We start from the raw sequence: 16,543 nt of genomic DNA, 5'->3' as shown, positions 1-16,543 counted from the left end.
ACCCTAATCTCATTTTGGTACCCTAAATCTAAACCTCATAATTTGGTTTCCTGAAAGAAGGGAACCCCAAAACTAAACCTTATCAGAGTCACCCACCCAATCCAAGAATTCACAAAGAGATTCTTGGAGTCCTTCAGATATTTACGTCAGTCTGCTTTCTAGTTTTTTTTTTTTCTGGCAGTCTATATTTTATTCCTATCTATTTTTTGTCAAATAATGACAATTGACTATTTTATTCAATAATTAATGGATAGCCACAGATTTTAAGCAGAGGAATAATGACATCAGATCTGTATGACAATTGTGTAAATGAAGGGATGAGAAACAGAAAAATACACAGACAGAGAGGCATTAGTTAGGAAACTCTTCCACTAGCCCAAGGAGAAGTCAGGCTTGAACTAGAGGAGCCATTTTGTGATTAGATTGAGGGAAAAGAATGCAAGAGATACCATAAAGATAGAATTGACAAATCTTGGAAATTGATTGGATAGGCGAGATGAAAGAGAGCAAAGATGACTCTGAGATTCAGACTGCTGAAATAGAAGTATCCTTAATAAGTTTAGGAGGGGGGTTTTTAGAGTAAGATGATAGTTTCTAGAGTTAGCATGGCAAAGTGACAAATGAGTTGGCTTTGAATTCAAGAAAACGGATCAAATTTTGCTTTTATCTGTAGAATATCTCTGGAATTTTCAACATGTTGCTTAACCTTTCAATTGCTACAGGCAACTCACTAGCACTAGAAGTTGTAGAAGAGAGTTCCTTCGATGTAATCCTGCAAGCACTTAGAGGCAAATGGAGTTTCAGTGTCCTCTACCTTTCAGTCCAACATCTTAGCCTGGAGACAGCAACAGAAAGATGCCAGCAAGTCTGCCAAGAAGGACAAAGATTCCATGAACAAGTCTGGGGGCAAAGCTAAGAAGAAGGTTTAAGGGAAAAGAGTGGGATAAGCCCGATAATCTGTTTCTATTTGACAAAGCAAGCTATAACAAACTGTGTAAGGAGGTTCCCAACTATAAATTTATCATCCCCTCAGTGCTCTCAGAGAGACTGAAGATCTGAGATTCTCTAGCCCAAGCAGTCCTCCAGGAACTGCTCAGTAAAAGGTTTGATTAAACTAGTTTCCTAACACAGAGCACAAAGGATATATACTAGAAATGCCAAGGGTGGAGATGTCCTAGTTGCTGAAGATGCACGAAATGGTTCAACATTTTTGTGTATATTTTAAAAAATAAAACTTACTGGACTAAGATAAATTTAAAAAAATTTTTTTAAGAAGTTACAGAAGAATTATTGGTCTGCACCCATGAAGAGAATGGAAGCTCTAGCTCTAGATAAAGAAGAATCACATGCCTGACCAAAACAAAAAAAAAAAAATTAGGCTTAAGTTTAGCTATATTAAATTCTAAATGAAAATGTAATATCTAGGTGTGATATCCAGATGGAGATGTCTGGTAGGTGTTGGAAATGAAGGTCTGGAGATATACTTTTACTTTTTGAATAAAACATCTTGAAAAAAAGCAACATGAAAAATCTACAGAAAATTTACATAAATGTATGAAATTAAAGAATCATTCCCAATAGACAAGTAACTAAAGGATTGGGGGGGGGGCAATTTTCAAAAAAAGAAATAAAAATCTATCAACAATCATCTTAAAATTGCTTGAAATTGCTAATAATGGGAGGAGAGGAAGGGAAGTGAACAAAAAAACAATCCCAAGATATCAATTCACACCCATCCAATCGAAAAGATGGTAAAATATTTTTAAAATTCAATGTTGGTGATGGTGTAGGGGAGGAAAAGAAATACACTGGTGCCCTGATGGTGGAATTGTGAATTGATCCTGCCATTTTGAATGATGCAAGAAAAATAATGAAATTTAGTAAAGTATGGTAAGAGCTACATCCTAACCCTGGCTCATGCAAATTAGGCTAGTTTTTCTTTAAAGGTATTGTGACCATTCTGGAGACTTGGTTGGCTCAGACTTCCTGGTTGCCTGAGGACAAAACACAGACAAGGTTTTCTAGGCTTATTCTCTGATGCTTTGGCAAGTGGAAAGAATGGCCAACCCAGACATGGGAACTGACTCAATTTGACATGACCTTAATGCTTAACTCAATTGAACATCATCCTGGTATAGTAAATAAATCTCCTTTTGTTAACTATTAAATGACCTTAGAGTATTAAGTCTCTTCTCTTATTGGAACACCACTAGGTTTTCTGTTTGACTAGTGCTTTTTGAAAGTACCCTGGTTCTGGCTATGTAAGTATTTTTATTGTTCAGTCATTTTCAATTGTGTCTGACTCTTTGTGACCTCATTTGAGATTATCTTGGCAAAAATACTAGAGTGATTTTCCTTTTCCAATTTATTTTACAAGTGAAGAATCTGAGGCAAACAGGATTAAGTGACTTTTCCAGAGTCACATAGTTAGCGTGTGAGGTCAGATTTGAACTCAGAAAGCTCCCGACTCTAACCCGACTCTATCTACCGCACTACCTAGCTGCAACTGTTGTTTAGCTCTAGTCTATCCAATAAGTTCCTCTTGTTGGATGCGCCCAACAGACCAGACCCTGTGTTTCAAAGTCCACTTGAGAATTCTAGCACCCAAGCATTCTTCATAGACTCCCAAGGACTGGGCTTATTGGCCAGCCTTGCCACACAGCTATGACTCAAACCCTAACCAAAAATTAAATCTAATTGGGATAGATTAACAAAGCAAATTAAAAAGAAAATATCACCTTATTCAAAAGGACGCTTCCTCTCACTGAACTGACTCAACACACAAAAAAAGTGCACATTGCCTTTTACTCCTATTTTACTAATTTACTCCTGTTACTAGAGCAACATCCCTATTGCAAATATTTCTTTATAACTCATATGTCTCAAACTCTGGCCTCGATGCCCCCTCCCTCTCTCTCCACAGCTTTCCTCGGCTCTATCAAAGTGATAATTGACAGCTTTTGGACCAAGCTGTTGCTGCCATCTACTGGAGATGAGGTGAACAAAGGAAGGATAAGAATAGGTTCTTCAACAGAAATGTTATTTTTTAAGGATTTTGTCCAGCCAAAAAATTTGTGTCTAATCAATACATTTTCAATGTTAGTCCTGTAACCATGCTGTGTATACAAAAGGGCTTCTTGAGTGGCTTTTAAAAGCCTTTTTTTTTTTAATCCCACACCTTTTGGGCAACTAGGTGGCACAGTAGATAGAGCACTGGGCCTGGAATCAAGAAAACCTGAGTTCAAAATCCCGCCTTACTAGTTGTGTGATCCTTTGCAAGTCACAAGTCAATAAGTGACAAAAAATACAAAGATGACTTGAGGAGGAAGAGAGCAGAAAGACTTCCTGATATTATTGCTCTGTAAGAAATGACCAACAGGATGATTGCAGAGAGGCCTGGAGAGATTTACATGAATTGATGCTAAGTGAAATGAGCAGGACCAGGAGATCATTACATATAGCAACAAGAAGACTATAAGATGATCAATTCTGATGGACATGGCTCTCTTCAATAGTGAGATGGTTAAAGCCAGTTCCAATTATTCAGTGATGAAGAAAGCCATCTACACCCAGAGAGAGGACTGTGAGAACTGAATATGGAAATAACACAGCATTTCCATTCTTCTTCTTGTTTGCTTTCATTTTATTTTGCTTCTCTTTTTTTCTTGTGCAGCATGATAATTGTGTATATACACAATATATAGATAATATATAGAGAGAATTTAACATGTATTTCTACCATGTTTAACATATATTGGACTACTTGCCATCTGGGAGAGGACATAGGGGAAGGGGGGGTGGAAATTGGAACAGGGTTCTAATTCCAAGGGCTAATGTTGAAGAATTAATATGTTTTGAAAAATAAAAAGCTTTAATTAAATTTTTTTAATTAAAAAAAAAGAAAGACTTCCTGGAGGAGGTGTCACCGGAGTTGATCAGCTGAAAAAAAAAAAAAAAAACTACATGTTCTAAAAGATGGAGGTGAAAACGGAATGCTTAGAGGATGAATGATCTCTGCAAAGGCACATAGATGGGAAATAATGATAGTTGAAGTTATCTGACATCATCTCAGGAGCTCATCACCTCTCTCTTGGCTATTCACTACTGCACTAGCCTCCTAATTGATCTCCCTGTCTCAAGTCTCTATCCACTTCAATAAATATTTTACATGATTGCCAATGTGCTATTCCTAAAGCATAGGTCTAACCATATCAATACCCAGCTTTAAAAGGCCCAGTGGCTCCCTCCTTCCTCTGGGATCATATACCAACTCATCTGTTTGTCATTTAAAACTCTTTCCTTCCTAACTCACTTTCCCCTCTGATCTTAAATCACACACTTCCCACGCCAATGAAACTGACTTAGCTGTTCTTCGTATATGACATATCATCATCATCATCCCTTAGAATCTCAACTGTCTTTCAAAGCTTATTCCAAGGATCATTTCCTTTAAAACACCCAACTATTAGTGCTTCCTTATATCCCCCAGTACCTTATATTCATTTTCGTATAATTATGATATACTTGAATGAAGAAAGTATTAAGTGCTTACTGATGTAGGTGGTTTGAAGACCAAAATGATATGGGTGACACAGGCATCAAAAGTTGGGGTTTGGTCATGTGAAGAATTCACAATGGCCATTCTCTTTGGCAAATGGTAGATTTATTTAGGGGAATAGGTTACAGAAAAATGAAGAGATACAATAGACACCGGGAATGGTAAATATGAAAAGACAAGTTCCTCAGTAGAACTCAAAATTATCCAGTAGAAAGGGAGCACCCCATGAGGTTGGAACATGCCCTTAGCTGGCAGGCTAAATCCTGAAAGGGACATAACACCCTAAAAGAGTGAGTTAGCTGTAAGGAGCAGAAGTGGGGTTGGGAAACACAGCGGAGTTAGGGGAGATACCATGTGGCATGGTGGAGGAAGGGGAAAGACTATGAGGCAGAGTGCTTTGGCAGACTGACTCAAAAGAGGATAGCAGCCATGGAATGACCCATAAGTAGATTTTTATAGGGAAAATTTAACCTCAGGGACATAACTTGGATTTCTGATAGGGAATAGCAAGGTGAGACTGGTTGAGACCCCTCCAAAGGTTGGGTCTCAGGGGTTGCACATAACTTGGATTTCAGACTGGACAACCTCCCAAAGGGTGGGACCATGGAGCTAAACTGATCTCTATCAGAGTCTTCTCCCTGCTAGCCTCAGGGATCAATTCTTTAGTTTCTCTCTGTCTAAAACACCATTCAGGACCTCATCAGTTACTAAGAGCAAAGCTCTGACAATACAAAAAGTAACAGTCCCTACTCTGATAGGGGAGACAACATATATGGAAGGTTTTAGCTACAAATCAGATGGATAGGTCCTGTGGTCTATGACAATCTCAGGAGGAAAAAAGACTGCAAGCTTCTAAAAAAAAATAATTCAAGTATTGAGAAACCACAATCAGGATTACCTAGGATCTGGCAACTTCTATAATAAAGGATCAGAGGGCCTGGTATACCATATTTTGAAAGGCAAAGGACCTGGGATTATAATTAAGAATCAACTACTCATCGATACTGAATATTATCTTTCAGGGGAAGAGATGAATCTTCAATGAAGTAAGGGACTTTCAATCATTTCTATTGAAAAGACAAAAACTAAACAGAAACTTTTATCTTCAAACACAGAACACAAAAGAAGTGTAGAAAGATAAACAGGAAAGAAAAAAAATTATTTAAAGGTTAAACACAAATAAGGTGCTGATAGCTAAACCAGGAAAAACCAAAATAGCGAAAGAAAATTACAGATCAATCTCCCTAATGAATATTGACACAAAAATTTTAAATAACATATTAGTAAAGAGATTACAACAATTTATCAGCCAGATAACACCATGACTAAGTGGGATTTATACCAGGAATGCAGAGCTGGTTCAACAAAAGGAAAAATATTTTCATAATTGACCTTTTCAATAACAAAACTAACAGAAATCATATGATAATCTCAATAGATGCAGAAAAAAGTTTTTGACACAATACAGCACCCACTTCCTTAAAATGATAAGGAGCTTCTATCTAAAACCTTTAGAAAACATTAGTTATAAGGGAGAGAAGATAGATAAATTCCTAATAAGATTAGGAATGAAACAAGGATGCCCACTATCACCACTATTGTAAGGACTGAGTTAGCACCCTGGATACCTTAGAATTAGCTGGAGTCAGGATAAGCAAAAGTCCTTGGTCTTTATTCTTGGTCTTTAGGGGTAGAAGTGAAGGGAATGGACACAGGATCTCCATGATTCTTCTCTTCTATTGTCAAAGTGATTCTGGATTGTCTTACTCCACCCCCAATCCCTCATACAATTCTCTGTATACACCAAAAGGTCAAACCAGCACAGAATAGTGGGAAGGGCCATTTTCCAAGTATATACTAATATTGTCCAATTGGTAATTAGCCTTAAGTGCTCCGTTGTCCAACCCCAGTGCATCAACTCAAAGTTTCACCCTTTACAACTTTATTCAATATTGTACTTGAAATGTTGGCCCTAGTAACCAATAAAAAAAGAAAAAATAAATTAAAAGAATTAGAGTAGGCAATGAGGAGATAAAACTATCATTCTTTGCAGATGATATGATGACAACTTAGAGAATTCCAGGCAATCATTTAGAGGAGGGGGTGGGGGAGGGTAAGAGGTAAAAAATTGGAACAAGAGGTTTGGCAATTGTTAATGCTGTAAAGTTACCCATGTATATATCCTGTAAATTAAAGGCTATTAAATAAAAAAAAAAAAAGAAAAAAAAAAGAACTACAATCAATAAAATGAGCAACTATGTCTCTTGAAATCCTATAAAAAAAAAAAAAAAAAAAGAATTCCAGGCAATCATCCAAAAATCTATTTGAAACAATTAACAGTTTTAGCAAATTTGTAGGATATCAAATAAATACAAATTATCAGCATTTCTATATGCTGCTAAGGAAGCCCAGCAGCAAGAGATAGAAAGAGAAATTTCATTTAAAATAACTGTAGAAAAAATAAAATATGTGAGTATTTACCTGTCTAGACAAATCTAAGAACTATATGAGTACAATTACAAAACACTTTTCTCACAGATAAAATCAGATCTATCTAAACTGGAAAATATCAATTGCTCATGGATAGGCAAAGCTAATTTAATAAAAATGACAATTCCATATAATAAAGATGACAATACTCCCTAAACTAATCTATTTATTTAGTGCTATACCAATCAGACTTCCAAGAAAATATTTTAATGATCTAGAAAAAATAACAAAATTCATATGGAATAATAAAAGGTCAAGAATCTCAAAAGAATTAATGAAAAAAAATCAAATGAAGGTGGCCTAGCTGTACCTGATCTAAAACTATATTATAAAGCAGCAGTCACCAAAACCATTTGGTATTGGCTAAGAAATAGATTAGTTGATCAGTGGAACAGGTTAGGTTTACAAGACAGAATAGTCAACTATAGCAACATAGTGTTTGACAAACCCAAAGATCCTAATTTTTGGGATAAGAATTCATTATTTAACAAAAATTGCTGGGATAACTGGAAATTAGTATGGCAGAAATTAGGCATGGACCCACACTTAACACCGTATACCAAGATAAGATCAAAATGGGTCCATGATTTAGACATAAAGAACGAGATTATAAACAATTGGAGGAACATAGGATATATCTCTCAGACTTGTGTAAGAGGAAGTAATTTGTGACTAAAGATGAACTAGAGACCATTATTGATCACAAAATAGAAAATTTTGATTATATCAAATTAAAAAGCTTCTGTACAAACAAAACTAATGTAAACAAGATTAGAAGGGAAGCAATAAACTGGGAAAACATCTTCACAGTTAAAGGTTCTGATAAAGGCCTCATTTCCAAAATATATAGAGAACTGACTCTAATTTATAAGAAACCAAGCCATTCTCCAATTGATAAATGGTCAAAGGATATGAACAGACAATTTTCAGATGATGAAATTGAAATCATTACCACTCATATGAAAGAGTGTTCCAAATCATTATTAATCAGAAAAATGCAAATTAAGACAACTCTGAGATACCACTACACACCTGTCAGATTGGCTAAGATGACAGGAAAAAATAATGATGATTGTTGGAGGGGATGTGGGAAAACTGGGACACTGATACATTGCTGTGGAGTTGTGAACGAATCCAACCATTCTGGAGAGCAATATGGAGTTATGCCCAAAAAGTTATCAAACTGTGGGATACCCTTTGATCCAGCAGTGTTTCTACTGGGCTTATACCCCAAGGAGATACTAAAAAAGGGAAAGGGACCAGTATGTGCCAAAATGTTTGTGGCAGCCCTGTTTGTAGTGGCTAGAAGCTGGAAACTGAGTGGATGCCCATCAATTGGAGAATGGTTGGGTAAATTGTGGTATATGAATGTTATGGAATATTATTGTTCTGTAAGAAATGACCAGCAAGATGAATACAGAGAAGCCTGGAGAGAACTACATGAACTGATGCTAAGTGAAATGAACAGAACCAAGAGATCATTATATACGTCAACAACGATACTGTATGAAGATGTAATCTGATGGAAGTGGATTTCTTTGACAAAGAGACCTAATTCAGTTTCAATTGATCAATGATGGACAGAAGCAGCTACACCCAAAGGAAAAACACTGGGAAATGAATGTAAACTGTTTGCATTTTTGTTTTTCTTCCCACATTATTTCTACCTTCTGAATCCAATTCTCCCTGTGCAACAAGAAAACTGTTTGGATCTGTACACATACATTGTATCTAGGATATACCAGGACATATTCAACATATATAGGACTGCTTGCCATCTAGGGGAGGGGGTGGAGGGTGGGAGGGAAAAATCGGAACAGAAGTGAGTGCAAGGGATAATGTTGTAAAAAAATTACCCTGGCATGGATTCTGTCAATAAAAAGTTACTATAATTAAAAAATTACCAAATGCTTTATCAGTTACCTGTGGTACTATCCATTATGTCACTTCTATCCATTATGACTACTATAATAATAATTTTTTAAAAAATGACAGTTCCACCTAAATTAGTCGTCTTGCTCAGGGCCATATCAATCAAATTCCCAAACAATTATTTTATAGAGCTAGAAAAAATAACAAAGTTCATTTGGAAAAACAAAAGGTCAAGAATAATAATATCCCTTTCTGATTCAGATACCAGCTAATACTTTTATGCTGCCTTTCTCAGAGAAACAAAAATAAAAGCTGATGAAGTTCTTTTTTACACCTTCATGTATTAAATATATGCAGAAAAGCTATTTTGAAGTATTGTGTGTATATATTTTCTGCATTTGTGTGTCTGTAAATACAAATTTTTTGCCCATGTAATAAACATCCTTGAGATTTAAAAAGAAAAAGAAATCAAAGTCATCTATAGTCATATGAAAAAATGCTCCAAAATCACTATTGATTAAGAAATGTAAATTAAAACAACTCTGAACTTCTCAGGTTGGCTAAGCTTACAGGAAAAGATAATGGAGGGAATGTGGGAAAATTGGGACACTAATGCATTGTTGGTAGAGTTATGAAATGATCCAACTATTCTGGAGAACAATTTGGAACTGTGCCCAAAAGACTATAAAATCATACATACCTCCCAGACCTGTGGAAAAGGAAGGAATTTGTGACCAAAGAAGAACTAGGGATCATTATTGATCACAAAATAGAAAATTTTGATTATGTCAAGTTAAAAAGCTTTTATGCAAATAAAATTAATGCAGACAAGATTAGAAAGGAAAGCAATAAGCTGGAAAAACATTTTTACAGTTAAAGGTTCTGATAAAGACCTCATTTTGAGAATTGACTCTATAAGAAATCAAGCCATTCTCCATTTGATAAATGGTCAAAGGATATGAATAGACAATTTTCTGATGAAGAAATTGAAACTATTTCTACACATATGAAAAGGTGTTCCAAATCATTATTGATCAGAGAAATGCAAATTAAGAAAACTCTGAATTACCACTACACACCTGTCAGATTGGCTAAGATGACAGGAAAAGATAATGATGAATGTTGGAGGGGATATGGGAAAACTGGGACACTGATGCATTGTTGGTGGAATTGTGAATACATCCAGCATTCTGGAGAGCAATTTAGAACTATGCTCAAAAAGTTATCAAACTGTGCATACCCTTTGATCCAGAAGTGTTATTACTAGGCTTATATCCCAAAGAGATATTAGAGAAGGGAAAGGGACATGTATCTGCAAAAATGTTTGTGGCAGCCCTGTTTGTAGTGGCTAGAAACTGGAAATTGAATGGATGCCCATCAATTGGAGAATGGCTGAATAAATTATGGTATATGAATGTTATAGAATATTATCGTTCTGTAAGAAATGGCCAGCAGGATGAATACAGAGAGGTGTGAAGAGACTGACATGAACTGATGCTAAGTGAAATGAGCAGGACCAGGAGATCATTATACACTTCAACAACAATACTATATGAGAATCAATTCTGATGGAAGTGGTAATCTTTGGCAATGAGAGGATCCAGATCAGTTCCAATTGAGCAGTGATGAACAGAACCAGCTATACCCAGTGAAAGAAGACTGGGAAATGAGTGTGGACCACAACATAGCATTTACACTCTGTTATTGTTCTCTTGCATTTTTGTTTTTCTTCCCAGGTTATTTTTACCTTCTTTCTAAATCTGATTTTTCTTGTGCAACAAGATAACTGTATAAATATGTATACATATTAAAAAAAAAACCCACACCTGTACATATCCTTTGATCCAGCAGTGCCACTACTGGGTCTGTATCCCAAAGAAATCATAAAAGACGTCTTGTGTCACAGTTCCCTTTTATGGTCCTGATTCAGTCTCCCTAATGGTCTTGCCTCAGTTTCCCTAAATTGTTCTGCCTGTTTCTTTAGGTGCAACCCCCTTTTCTGCCCATTAGATCTGAGATAATTAGGGCTGTGGAGATCTGACGTTCCAGAAGATAAAACTCCAGATGTCCTATCTCAGCTATCTAATTGTTATCCTCCAAGTCCAGACTTCCTGGCTCTAAAATGCACACCTCCTTAACTCCCAGTTTGTAAAAATTGATGGTCCTAGCCTCCAACCTGTCAGAACCAGATTGATGGTCCCTGCCTAGAGATTCCCACTCACCAGAGTTTGGATTCCACCCCTTGCCTTTGTTTAGCTACCTGTGTTAAGAGCTATAAATAAGTCATTGAGAACTCACATTGGCTGCTGGATGACATCAGCCCTTGGGGCATCATGCCCCCAATACAATCTCTCCCTTTCAGAAATCCAAATAAAAATATTAAAAACTCTCTAATCTATCTTCCTCAGTTTCTCCAGCATTGCATTGGGAAAAGGACCCAAATGTGCAGAAATATTTGTAGGAACTTTTTTTTGTGGTGGCAAAGAATTGGAAAATGAGTAGATGCCCATCAATTGGGGAAATGGCTGAATAAATTATGACATATGAAAATAATAGAATATTATTGTTCTATAAAAAAATGAACAGGTTGTTTTTAGAAAGGCCTGGAAACCAGTTCCAAAGGTCTTGTGTTGGTGAGAGACATTTGCACCCAGAAAGGGAACTGGGGGGACTGAATATGGACCACAACAAAGTATTTTCACTTTTTTTGTTTTCTCATTTTTTTTCCTTTTTGATCTGATTTTTCTTGTGCAGCAAGACAATTGTGAAAATACGTATAGAAGAATTGCACATTTGACATATATTGGATTACTGGCCTTTAGGGGAGATGGGGGAAAGGGAAGGAGAAAAAATTTTGGAACACAAGGTTTTGCAAAAGTGAATATTGAAAACTATGTTTTGAAAATAAAAAGGTCAAAAAAAAAAAAAAAGCCTGGAAAGATTTATATGAAATAATGCTGTGTAACACAAGCAGAACCAGGAAAATACTGTACAATAGCAAGATTGTGTCATGATCAACTATGACAGACTTGCTTCTTCTTAGACGTTCAGTGACCCAAGGCAATCTCAATAAATTTTGGATGGAAAATGCCATTAAAATACAGAAGAAATATGGAGACTGAATTTTATATCAACATAAGCTATGTTCATTTTTTTCTTTTTTTTTTTTTTGTAGACTATAATGTTTTTCACCAACTTAAAAAAAAAAATCAATCAATTGATTCTATTAGCTTTTAGAAAAGGTAATTTACATTCCCTCGGGGTTGGGGGGTGGGGAAACGGAGGTACAATCTTTCCTTGAACAATACAAAGTCCCTAGAGAAAGTGGACAGACTTAAAAGTACACAGGTAGTAAAACAATCTGCCTTTGACGTTCTGGATTTCAAAACCGTGCCCACTGCAAATCATTTTCAGTTCCCTTTTGTATGTTGTCTTCCCTCATTAGAATGTAAGCTCTTTGAGGGCATGGAATGTTTTTTTTTGCTTAAGCACTTAACGTTGAGCCTGGCACATAGTAAAATTCGTTTCCTTCCTTTTCTCCGGTATTTAGGGCCCGAAGTCAGTGGAATCTTGTTTGGAATAGCAATGAATAGCTATGTTGGACTAGCAGTGGAAGACAGGTCACTCAGGATTGGGAGATACACTTCAAGAGTGCTTAAAGTCATAGGAAATAGAGCCAGTTCACCAACCAGAAGCAAGTAACAGAGGGCTTTTGAGGGATGAAGCTAACATTGGTTCAGGGTTGATGTTGGGATCATACTGAGCACTCATAGTTATATGAAACATGAATAGTTTCTCAGATTTTAAATATTGTAAACTCTAAACCAGCTCTATCTGTCCCATTGTCAGGAAATCCTAAAAGGAGTTCATCCTGTTCCTTTATTATAATTGCATATAAAAAGTCAGTTAATACACATTTGTGTCAATACACATTTGTCCCACTTCTCCACTTACTTCCCTAAACCCTGCTTTTGCTCCCCTGAGCATTTTAAGAACTGGGAAGCATGTGGCTTAATCACCTATGATTCTGAATTGTTTAGTCATATTTGATTAAGTCCATAAGCTATTGTACATAATGGCAAATCTTTGTTGCCTAATAAATGCCTGTCGTGATTTTGTGTTGCAAATTTAATCATTATGCTTTCCCTCTGTTTAAACTATGCTCTCTCAATTTCCTAAATCACTCGAGTCTCTAATCTATGAAAACTAACAGGAAAGGGTGTGGTGAGATTTGCATGGTCTATAGATATCAGCTACATTATTAGGTCTATACTCCTAAAGAAATCAAAGGCTTTATATATACCATATTTATAGCAGTTCTTTTCATAGTAGTCAAAAATTGTAAACCGATTGTCTTCCTATTGGGTAATGGCTAAATAGCGTGGTATGTGAATGTAATGGATATTGTGCATTAAGAAATAATGAAATGGATAATTTCAGAGAAACTGGAAGGACCTTTTATGAAATGATGCAGTGAAGTGAGCAGAACTACAACAATCTATACAATAGTAACTTTATGAAAATATTTTTAGAGAATTTTAGAAGTTCAACTAACATAATCATAAACTATGAATCTAAAAGAATGAGAACAAGGCATGGCATTCAACTTTGTTATTTTAAAGAGTTGATGTTTCCTTTGATGTTTGTTTCTGATTTTTGGCAGAGATATTTTGGAAGAAATATTTCTATATCATCATTCAACTCCTGGGTTGGAGAACAAAGCCAAATATGTCAGACTCTTAAAAATGGTTAGTAACAAAAGTTTACTAAGATGACTTTTTTTTTCTTAACCTGACTTGTAAGAGAACCCAGAAGACACATTTCATGTGTCATATAGGAGGAAGGAAATTTAGGAGGATGTATCCAACTTCTAAATGCTTACTCTGCGACACTGCTCTGCTCCACTACTTTCTCTAACATTCTGGTAAGTGATGGCTTTCCTACAATGGCACTCAACTGTGGGATGCTTGCTATTAGTTAAGGGAAGCTTGTTTAGCCTGGGCAGTTTTAGCCTGGCACCCTTGAGTTTGATGTTGCAAGAAACTAAGACATGCAGATTATCCATTAGTTAACAAAAATTCATCCAGTTGTCCAGATTTATATCTGGCCAATGGATCACACAGATGGCTCTGAAGGGAGAAAGTGAGGCAGGTGACCTTGCACAGCCCTCCCTCACTTAAATCCAATTCACTTGCATCATCTCCCTGATGTCATGGTCCTCTTTGAAGACAAAACAATATTCAAAGCATTTGGTAAGCAGTTCAAACTCAAGAGAAGGGCAGATTTTCTCCTTTAGGAGGGAAAAGTTATTTGAGGTTTAAAAAAGAAAAAGAATTCTAAAAATTCAGTGTAGCATTTATAACTAATTTGAGGGCAATTGAATTGAGACAGTGTTAACAACATGTGTTTATAAAACTCAGAAACATATTAAAATTAGCTTCCTGATCACCTGCATGTCTCATTTTCTTGCAACATCAAACCTGAGATAGGGTCCCAGGCTAATACTGCTCCCTTATATATTGTGATCATTTTTTAATTTATTTATTTTATGTGTGTGTGTGTGTGTATAAAATTTTATATATACTGTAATTCTTTTGAAGAATTATATTTAATTTACCCACTTTCCCAATTCCCCCCAAATTCAGATATAAACAAGCAGTTTGTATTTAATAAAACTTTCTTTTAAAAAATGTTAAGGGCCTGGGTGTAGAATATGGGGCTATCTCCAGATTCCACTTCGACTCCTAGAACTGCCTGGTGCTGGATGGCCACTTTTCTTCCTACCCACTGGTTTCTCAGCCTTGTGAGTACTAGCAGGGCGACGAGATGAGGCCTGAGAAGGAAGTGGTGAATGAAGAAGAAAGACAAATGTCAGTTTTAGGCATTTTACACACCCTTGATCTCCCACTACTAATCACTACTAAACTTGATCACTACTAAAAGTCAAAAAAAAAATATTGGGGAAGGAGGAACCATGAGCAAACAAAAAAGATCCAAGTGTCCATACCCAGTAGCAGCTAAGAAATAAGGTGGAGTTGAGTTGACTGGGGCAGTTCCTATTTTTTTCTCACCTCTTTCCGGAGAACCTCTCCCAAGCGTGTGTCTACATTTCTTCTGGGGATACCATCCCCTCGACCTTCAACTCTGTCACACAAAATTGAGAAGCAATGCACAAGGATATTAAACACTGCCCTGGCCTAGGAAAAGATGGTTACCAGCCGCTCAGAACTGAGAAACATCTGTTATCCCAAGAAGTAAGGTAAGAGCAGAAAGGGATGACTGCAGGAGAGATAGGACAATGGAGTAAAGAAATGATGGAAACTGAGCAGTCAGGATGATGGAATCTTGAGTGGGAGGGGCTATAAAGTAGAATGCAGAGAAGGAGAGGAGAGAGAAAAAAGGTAAAGAACAAGCAGTGGGGAAAACTTACAGGCCTGCCTCCTTGCTTTTCCACCACTCAAGACCAAACTATTCAAGATGTGGGATGACAACCCCATTTTTTCTTGTCCCTCCCTGGTCCCCCATAGTCTTATCCCACCTTCCCCTATCCAGTTCTTTTACCCACTATGCTCCGACCCCCTTAAGTACAGTAAAAGATCCTCAGTAGAAGGGCCACCATTGCCTCGGGACTGGTACTGTCGAAGCAGCCGAGACAGCTCTGCCAGTTGCCGGGGAGATATTGGTCTCCCCTCTCCACCTTAGGAAAACATGATCATTATTCCAGTAACTCCTATACCTTGCCCTTCCTCCTCTTATTCCCCAGGTTTTTGCACTGCCCCCATCACATCTCTCTCTGAAGAAAGTGTTTGTCTCTTCCAAATTTACTCTTCCCATACTCAACCCCACTTATTCTCCCTACTGCACCACTCACCTCTCTCTGGGGAGCAACTTTCATGGCTACAGCTTTGTGGAGGAGTTGGAGAGGGCTCAGATATCCGGAAAAGACAGGATGCCTTGGCTAGTGGTACTTTAGTTTTGTGGACAGGTGGTGGGGGCCGTGGTAATGGAGGGGCTTCTTCCCAAGGAGGAACTGTCAGCGTACCTGGATAAGGGATAAGATTTTCTTGATTAGAAAAAGGAAACCATCAGCAATTCCATTCTCTAGTAGGAAACACTATAACTTTGCTTAGCACCTCATTGTTTACCTTAGAAAACCAGGTTGTACGTTCCCTAGACTTACCAGGTTTGCGGGGCAGCAGATCAATGGTGGGACTCACACAGCTCTGGGGCACTGGTTCCAAGAACTGTGGAGAGAAAGTGGCAGAGGACCCTAGGAAAGAGGTGTAGTCTGGGGAAGGGAAAAGAAATATCAGATGGGGCTGAGTAACCTAAAACCTGGGAATGTCACCAAGAAGTTAACAGCAAAAAGAGCTAGACACAAGGAGAAACAAGGGATCTGGAAAGAGAGTAGTATTGCCTGAATCCCTGGAGAAGAGCCCTAAAATAATCCAGAGTCCTATACCTGGTGCAGATAGTTCTTCAGCTCTTCCAGCTGTGGAGGGGGCAAGTCTTGTTCTAAGGTCCCTTCTCCTCTGGCTCCAAGAACCTCAGGGAATGGTCGTTCTGCTCTATGCTCAGGAGGAAAGCCTCCAGGGTCTGAGGGGGAAAAAATGAATTACTAAC

At 37.2% G+C, this 16,543-nt stretch overlaps 1 protein-coding gene and 1 pseudogene across 15 annotated transcripts in view; one reads left to right on the top strand and one right to left on the bottom strand.

Moving 5' to 3' along the window:
• Nucleotides 1-496: 496 nt before the first annotated feature.
• LOC111720577 lies at nucleotides 497-1,225 on the top strand (annotated as a pseudogene).
• Nucleotides 1,226-14,509: 13,284 nt separating this feature from the next.
• CNTROB (centrobin, centriole duplication and spindle assembly protein) overlaps nucleotides 14,510-16,543 on the bottom strand; it is a 28,033-nt gene continuing 25,999 nt past the window's right edge. For 13 of the 15 annotated variants that reach the window (XM_023502752.2, XM_012548729.3, XM_012548731.3 and 10 more), the window contains 6 exons: nucleotides 16,383-16,516; nucleotides 16,101-16,164; nucleotides 15,792-15,962; nucleotides 15,482-15,617; nucleotides 14,992-15,064; nucleotides 14,510-14,753 (listed from right to left, as the gene is read on the bottom strand). In XM_023502752.2, coding sequence (XP_023358520.1) covers nucleotides 14,640-14,753; nucleotides 14,992-15,064; nucleotides 15,482-15,617; nucleotides 15,792-15,962; nucleotides 16,101-16,164; nucleotides 16,383-16,516 — 692 coding nt within the window. In that variant the 3' untranslated portion in view covers nucleotides 14,510-14,639. Of the gene's footprint in view, nucleotides 14,754-14,991; nucleotides 15,065-15,481; nucleotides 15,618-15,791; nucleotides 15,963-16,100; nucleotides 16,209-16,382; nucleotides 16,517-16,543 lie in introns of those variants that run through there. The other 2 variants (XM_031965463.1, XR_001121028.3) reach the window with 2 other exon arrangements.

The sequence above is a fragment of the Sarcophilus harrisii genome, chromosome 4 (genome assembly GCF_902635505.1).
Source record: "Sarcophilus harrisii chromosome 4, mSarHar1.11, whole genome shotgun sequence".
Taxonomy (NCBI): Eukaryota; Metazoa; Chordata; class Mammalia; order Dasyuromorphia; family Dasyuridae; genus Sarcophilus; species Sarcophilus harrisii.
This window is presented reverse-complemented; position numbering and strand designations above follow the sequence as displayed.